This window comes from Lissotriton vulgaris, chromosome 7 (assembly GCF_964263255.1).
Source record: "Lissotriton vulgaris chromosome 7, aLisVul1.2, whole genome shotgun sequence".
Taxonomy (NCBI): domain Eukaryota; kingdom Metazoa; phylum Chordata; class Amphibia; order Caudata; family Salamandridae; genus Lissotriton; species Lissotriton vulgaris.
Genome location: NC_141695.1, coordinates 1,030,847,500 through 1,030,855,699, shown reverse-complemented (window position 1 = coordinate 1,030,855,699; position 8,200 = coordinate 1,030,847,500). Strand labels below are relative to the sequence as shown.

Below are 8,200 nucleotides of genomic sequence, written 5' to 3'. Positions count from 1 at the left end.
CGAGCGGAAGGAAGCACAGGCTGTGCAGGTTGACTCGTTGTGGTCCGGCGACAGACGTTACAGAACTCGTGGTGGTAGCTATGTGGAAACTTTGCTTGACATTTCGGGCATTTTTTGGAACGGAGTCCTTTCCATATGATGTAGGCCACATGGCGTCGATAGGCCCAGAGGCACACTTGGATGACCGGAAGGGAAACTTTGGCGTCCAAAGGTGCCGCCGATGTCGAAGGCAGGTAGTAATTGTTTTATGAAGTTCTGCGCGTCGAAGTTGCAGAAAAACTGTTTCTGGCCAGAGCGGAGAAACTTTCATCCGAACCCAGTGGCAGAAAAAAACAATCTGAGTATGGAGCCGATGCCCATGTGCAGTATTGTCCAAGGGAGGAGTCACCTATCGGTACTAGCAAAGACTTCTTCCTAGAAGACAACAACCTGCAATCATCCGAGGCCAACACCAGGTGGCGATCTAATGCACAGTGTACTATCTGCAGCTCATATGCCTCGAACATGTTATTACACACTAAAGGTCATGGTTAACACCAGGCTTAAATAGAGGCCTAATTATTAAAGAAAGTCTCAAAAGTGTATCCTTGCATCAAGTGCATATATAGAGTTTCCGTGAATTCCCAAGAATTTACAGAAGCCAAGAAATAGTACTCCTAGAAAATATTTGTGAACTGTGTTTTAGCATGAGCAAATGTGCATGTGTAGATTTGCTCATGTGAAAATCTGAATGTTTCAAGTTCACTTTACTCCAACCACTTTTTTACCAACCCTGGAAGAAGTTTTACGTCAGCAACTGTCATGAGTACATTTCCAACCTTTTTCAGTATGTGAGACGATTAGAAAAGAGTTGGTGAAAACCCTTAAAACATTAAGTTAGTAGGTTTGCACGAACTCAAAACTGCATTCCAACCCTTGAACTATTGCTTACCACTAACTTCAGCCCTGTATGTATACCTGCAGAAACGTATCAACATAAGGGAATTGCTAGTATTCAAACCCTGCCATGGTACAAGCCCTGGCATAATTAGAGATGCTAAAAGAGACAAGTTCATTTTGTTACAGGACAAGTTTATGAAGCAACCTGCCCCATTGACAGATATTTTATTAAATTCCACAACCCTGCACTGAATAAAAAAAAAAAACAAAGAATTGTAGCTTTGTGGAGGGCAAGTATTTGTGTGTGGAAGCAAACTGCGTCTGCCCAATCAAAACACTCCTGGCTCCCAACATGTGGCTGGAGCCAAAGCCCCGCTCTTGGTCGCTCTTACATAATTGTCTGAAGACAGCTACTCTGTCAAGCCAGATCATAATAAGAAACACCAGAAATGGAAGACCGAAAACTAGACTAAAAGGGGAAAGAATTTAGAGTGCTTTACCTTAGTCCTTTCAACACACAAGCTGAGCGCCTACTTAACTGTCAGCTCATGTTACTCTCGCTGAGCACAAGCTATGGGCGATAGTAAGATTATTAGTAAGGATACATCTGTTGTGAGACGCAACTCTTATGACCTCTGCATGAACCTAAGTGCATTTAGCAAGAGACCGGTCATCTCTTGCAAAATGTATAATCATAACTGGCTAAAAATCACTATCACTTCCCTTTGCATATTCTTAGTAAAGTACACATTGTGTCGGCCCCAAGGAGTGTGGGGAGTGCAAACAATTAACACTTGTCATGTGTGTTCCGCTCATGCAATGGATCTAGACATGAAGCATATTTGGTTTGAGAAAGTGCATTTGGAACAAAGTCATGTGTTCAGTGCATGCTTCAGAAACTTCAAAATACCTATAAAGATCCTATTGTGTAGTATTACATAGTCGCAAATTACCTTCTGCAGCAACTATGGCCACTCATGAATTTAAGAAGAAAAAAATGCCTCTCAGTGATCTGCCCCATAACAAATGTAATTTCTCCCCATTAATGGGAATACAAATATTTTGTGGATCCCGGCTAACACAAACAAATATTTCTGTAGATGACAAAACTGTATGAACATTATCAATTTGAAAGTATTGTGACAAAAACTTATACCCTCAACACATACAATGAAATATTAATCAACTTACTAAATCTGCCCCAGTTTGAAGCAACACATCTGCAACATCAGTGTGTCCATTTTCACAGGCATAGGTCAATGCTGTGTCTCCAGATGCTGTTATAGCGTGTACATTAGCTCCTGTTAGAAACCAACAGTAAAGTTCAATTATAGAAACACTGTTAATCAATCAAGAAAGCAGACAATTAAAATGAGATTAAAACATGAGGTGGTGTAGGGGACACACTTGTGTGAGGTAGGAATAAGGACTTAGTACACAGCTGGGGGCCATCTAGATGTCAGACAGGGGTATTTGGGAGGGGGTTGGATTGGGCAGATGGACAAAGTATTAGGGAAGTGTTTTAAGGAGGGTGCCCATGTATCATTAGGACCGTGCTTTTTTATTTAAGGTATTATATACTGAACCCTCAAAAAGGACACTTCATTACATACCGTACAAGTGTAATGAAGACAAAAATGGGAATTGGCATTGATTCAGAAGGACAGTGAATATTAAACTAAATATCTCTGGCAGGGAAACAAATGGTTTCAAGTGAAAAAGATGCTAAAATTTTGGCCTGGTTAACTACTCACACCATATAATATTTTTAAAAACAGCCATGTAGCGAACTGGGGTACTTCCACAAATATATTTCCTCTAATAGAAGAGACTTTAAAGGTACATTTCGAAAGCAATTTTGGTCAAATAAAGTATTTACAGTTGTTATATAGTACAGCCATAAATGAGATGACAAGTTAAAAAAAACACAACATCCACTGTAAAGTGAAGACAATAATAGATCAAGAATCATTGCTACGATCTCAGCACAGATGAATGGTGAGATTGGCCAAAGCCCACTCAAGTCCAAGCAGATGCTGAGGAGCTAACTGGGAAGTGAAGATTTTCTTAACCAGTTATCAGTGTTGTTTACGTGTTGGCATTCTCTCTGAATCCATAAAAAGTAGAATGATTGCCATACTCTTACTACAGGCACACCTCCCTAGGGGAAAGGTCTTATTCTAGGGCTCACAGCTATTTCATATAATGGGTTAGATAAAAATAAACTACACTGACAGTTTGTACACCTTGGGAACAAATACAATGCTGCCACAGAAAGTTTTAATCTGTCTTCCAAATTCACAGACTTCCTAGATTCTCCAGTCAATCTAAGTAGTCAATGTGTAGTCTGCCATGAGGAACTATGGTTATGCATGAATCCATCAATCACAGAAATGAAGAGTACACATTGTGCGTTGTGAGAAAGTGCCCTCTTTCTGCATGGTATGCCCCCACTTTTTGCTGAATTGCTGATGTTCTTTGACTGAGTGTGCCCTGGGCTCCTGCTAATCAGGTACCCAGGGCCTATTTTCCTTCCCTAAAATTGCATTGAAGCCTAAAACCCATTTGACATCCCTGGCCACAGGTAGGACCTTGGTAAATGGTACCACCAGTACAGAGGGCACTGTGACCTGGGAAGGCCCCTAAGGGCTGCAGCACTTATGCCACCCCTAGAGGCCCTGCACATTTACATTTGCAGGCTGCGTGTCTTGGTGCAGAACAAAGTGAAGAGTCGACATGGCACACTGTGCCATGCCTACAAACCAATGCCCTGGCATTGATCAGTTCAGCCCTCTAGCTGGGTGAATTATACCAGTGGTGAGGGTACAGGTGCATGAGCCCTATACCCCTACAGTGTACAAGTCCATTCTTAGACATTGTATGTGCAGTGCTGCCGTTAAGAGTATATGGTGCTGGGAATTTGTCATTACGAACTCCACAGCACCATCATGACTCTGATCGTAGATCTCCATCAATTACTTTTCAATAAGTAAACACTAACTTGATATGGTGGCAACTAGTAACACAAGGCAATTATATTGTCATTCCTGATGATGATGCCCCTCATTAGGAGCTAGGGATCGAAACGTCGACTTTTTTCAAACAAAGCCAAAAGTTGACCATTGTGTAAATTAATTATTTGTTGCTTTGTTTGATAGAGCTTGCTGTATTATTGTGTAAATTAAATGCAAGCCGCCGTTTGCTCCAAGTTATTGCCTGTTTATTGTTTGTCCCACAGAATTCCTCTCTCTCACTACCTTCCCTTAAACCTTCCCCTTCCTACATACTTGGTACAGGATTGTGCCTTGCTGTATTTTGTTCATCCTTGATTTTTCCTTATTTCTTAAATCTATTGAATAAACTTCCTTGTCCGGCTGGACATGTGAAAAATCCATATAGTACGTATTTAAGTCTATATCGTTTCCGTCTCTACCCCTTACATACGGAGTACCATTGTTCTTTATAATAAGGCATTCACTTCCCAAGCTGTTTCTCCCGTGAACACCGGAAATGTTTGAACTGCAACTTCTGGTGACAACCAGGAACGCAAATCCAGCACACTCTGTACCTACCGTGCACGGCCCGTGTTTGAGTGAACAAACACCGCGAGGAGGTCCCCCCGACGGGCCTCACCCGAGAAACGGTGACCCCTGACCTGCCTCAAGTCTCCAGACGATGCCTACAGCCTCAATCTAGAGGGCCCCCTACCGCGACCAGTGCAGGTAAGAAAATCCGACGTCCAAAGGCACCCCTGCACCAGATGCCCCACAGCCTTGTGTGCCCAACCCAGCGTTGCCTAACCATCCCTCTACATCACAACTTACCCCTTGAAGTGGTGGTCACTCCTGGAAGATCCACATCCCCAAAACTGCAGTGTTTTTTTGTCCCGGAGAAATCCTATTGAAATCAACAGGACACCCGAGCTCAAAACAGCACCCTGCACCAGGCTGCCCTAGCGCAGCTGAGGGTGCCCCTTTGGTGCTAACTTGGTCCCCAACGTGCCCTGAGCTTAACCCTAGGAGCTTTGCTCCCACAACCCTGTGGCCTGTTTGCCAGCGCCACTAACCGGAGTCCCCTATCCCCCATTGGATAACATTGGTCCTCAACACTTCGCACCCGGCCGCCCGAGTGCCGCTGAGGGTGCAACAACAGTGCATAACTGACCCTGGGAGACCCCAGAGTCTAACCACAGAACCCTAACTCAAAAGACCGATTACTTACCTTGAAACCGATATACGACTTACTTAACTTCGGTAACGATGCATCTGGTAGAGACAATTCTAGCCGCAGATTCCTTAAAACACAAGTTACTTAACTTCGGCCACGATATATCTGTAAGAAACAGTAGTTAGTATTCGATTTCTTATCTTAGAATATCCCCAGGCGTCCGACTGGATCCGGAAACTTTTGCGTAGCAGTACCCTTGCGCGTCGGTAGGCGTCATCTGCGGCTCAGAGGTCAGTCGTCGGCGTCATTGGTGCCGGGATGATGTCGCCGGAGTACTTAGACGTCGGCCTCGCGCGCTGACGTCAGTTCTTATACACAGCTTTTTCCATGCCAGAAACGCAGAGCCATTATAAAAACCAACACTGGTGCCATGAAACTAAGGCCCTGAAAGGGGATGACCTTTACCCTAGATATCGATTCGCAGAACGGGGAGGATGGGTGGGGCAGTGAGAAATCTAATACTAACTACTGTTTCTTACAGATATACTGTTACCGAAGGTAAGTAACTTGTGCATCTGAAAGAAACAGGTTAGTATTGGGTTCCTTACCTTAGAATAGATACCCCAGCAATACCAACCCCGGTGGTGGGTCTGCGAACCAATGATCACACCAGAAAGTCCTGGAGAACGGAAAGGCCAAAGAAGCCATCTCTCCGGACTTGGCTGCCCAGGCAGTAGTGTCTTGCGAACGTGTGCAACGAGGCCCACGTAGCTGCCTGACAGATGTCCTGCAAGGGGACGCCCAGGGCAGTAGTAGCCACCGTGGCCAGAGTGGAATGGGCCCTCAGCCCAAAAGAAGGCTCCTTTTTAGCCAAAGAATAGCACGCCTTGATGCACAAGACGACCCAACGAGAGATGGTTCGTTTGTGAACCGCCCGACCTTTCATAGCGCCCCGTACTCAACAAAAAGTTGGTCATCCACCCGGAACTGGTGTGTGTGATCCAGATAGAATGAGAGCGCACGTTTTGGGTCCAGACGGTGGAGCCTCTCTTCCTCTTTCGAGGGATGCGGAGGCGGAAAGAAGGTGGGCAAGGTGATGGACTGCCCGATGTGGAAGGCTGTGACTACCTTGGGCAGGAAAAAGGGTCGCGTCGGCAACGCACATTTGTCCGGATGGACAGAAAGGAAAGGAGGTTTAGAGGAGAGAGCCTGGAGCTCACTCACTCTCCTGGCAGAGGTGATGGCAACCAGGAATGCAGTCTTGAGAGTAAGGAGATGAAGAGGACAGTTATGAAGTGGCTCGAAAGGAGCGCACATCAGATAGGTCAGAACAAGGTTCAAGTCCCATTGAGGCATCACGAAAGGAACAGGACGAAATATATGAGTGATGCCCTTCAAAAACCTATTTACAACTGGGGACTTTAACAAAGAGGGCTAATCGGGGAGCCTTAAGAAGGCGGAAATGGCAGAAAGGTAGCCCTTGATAGTGCCCAGAACAGAGCCCTGCTGGGCAAGAGAAAGAGGAGAACCTCTGAAAGAGGGGCAGAAAGGGGATCCACAGCCTTTGCTGTGCACCATGCCACAAATTTGTTCCACTTGCAGGCGTATACTGATTTTGTGGAGGGACGCCTGGCTGCCAGAATCACATTACAGAATTCAGGAGGCAAGTCAAATGGCCTCAACTGCCGCCACTCAATCTCCACGCATGTAAGTGGAGACTGGACAGGTTCAGATGGAGGACCGTCCCCTGCTGCTGCGACAGAAGGTCCTCCTGAAGAGGCAGACAAATCGGGGGATCGACAGACATGCTGAGTAGCTCGGGATACCAGTATCTTCGTGCCCAGCCCGGAACAACAAGGATGACTTGGGCCCGGTTGCGCCTGATCTTCAGCACTCTGGGCAGAAGTGATATAGGAGGAAAAGCGTACAACTGACTGCAACTCCACTCGCAACTAAAAGCGTCTCAAAGCGAGTGTCGCCTTGGAAATTCCAACGTGCAGAACTAATGACATTGTGCATTCTCTTCTGTGGCGAATAGATCTAACCAAGGCTCTCCCCACTGCTGAAAGAGACCTTGCGCCACGTCAAAGTTCAGACACCATTCGTGATCCATCATGCACCGACGGCGGAGTTCGTCCACCCTGGCGTTCAGGGAACCTGCCAGGTGTTGAACCACCAGGGTCACGCCCTGATGTTCCAGCCACTGCCAGCGGCGCAGAGCCTCCTGGCATAGGGTCCACGAACCCACCCCGCCCTGTTTGTTGCAGAACCACATGGCGGTGGTGTTGTCCGTGAACACCTGCACTACACTCCCCCGGACAGATGGGAGGAATGCCTTCAGTGCAAGCCGGATCGCCCGCAGCTCCAGAAGGTTGATGTGGAGCCGGGACTCCGCCGGAGACCAGAGGCCTCTCTTCTCCGCCTCTCCCATGTGGCCCCCCCAGCCCTGGAGGGACGCGTCCATCACAACTACGTGCTCCGGTTGGGGTAGGGAGAGGGATCTGCAGCTGACCCAATCGCGGTCCGTGAGCCACCACTGCAACTGTCTTGCGGTGCCCTCCGAGATCAAGACATGGTTGGACAAGTGATGCTGGGCCCACTGAAACTTCAGGTCCCACTGCAGAGCCCGCATCCGCCAACTGGCGTGATGCACCAAAAGGATGCAGGAGGCCATCAGCCTCATAAGCCGCAGCGTCAACCTGACCGAGATTCGGGATACCGGCTGAAAGATCAAAATCAGAGCCTGAATATCTCGAACGCGCTGCTCGGGAGGATAAACCCGAAACTGCGCCGAGTCTAGAACCGTTCCGATGAAGAAGAGCTACTGAGAGGGACACAGGTGTGACTTGGGCACATTGATGGAGAACCCCAGCAGGTGCAGGAGGTCGGCCGTAGTCTGGAGGTGGCCGACGACTGTTTGGGGCGAGCCCACCTTCAACAACCAGTCGTCGAGGTAGAGGAAGACTGAAACCCCCAACCTGCCCAGATGAGCTGCGACCACCGCCATCACTTTCGTGAACACCCGTAGGGTGCTTCTAAGGTCGAAGAGGAGCACGGTAAACTGAAAGTGCTTGTTGCTACCGTGAACCGCAGGTAGCGCCGGTGGGCCGGCAGGACAGGAATGTGGAAATAGGCGTCCTACAATTCCAACGCT

At 47.4% G+C, this 8,200-nt stretch overlaps 1 protein-coding gene across 3 annotated transcripts in view; it reads right to left on the bottom strand.

Moving 5' to 3' along the window:
• The window catches only part of ANKHD1 (ankyrin repeat and KH domain containing 1), a 1,478,908-nt gene that overhangs the window by 1,090,023 nt on the left and 380,685 nt on the right, over nucleotides 1-8,200 (bottom strand). For all 3 annotated transcript variants that reach the window (XM_086931463.1, XM_086931465.1, XM_086931464.1), the window contains exon 10: nucleotides 2,071-2,180. In XM_086931463.1, the coding sequence (XP_086787589.1) occupies nucleotides 2,071-2,180 (110 nt within the window). The remainder of the gene's footprint in view (nucleotides 1-2,070; nucleotides 2,181-8,200) is intronic.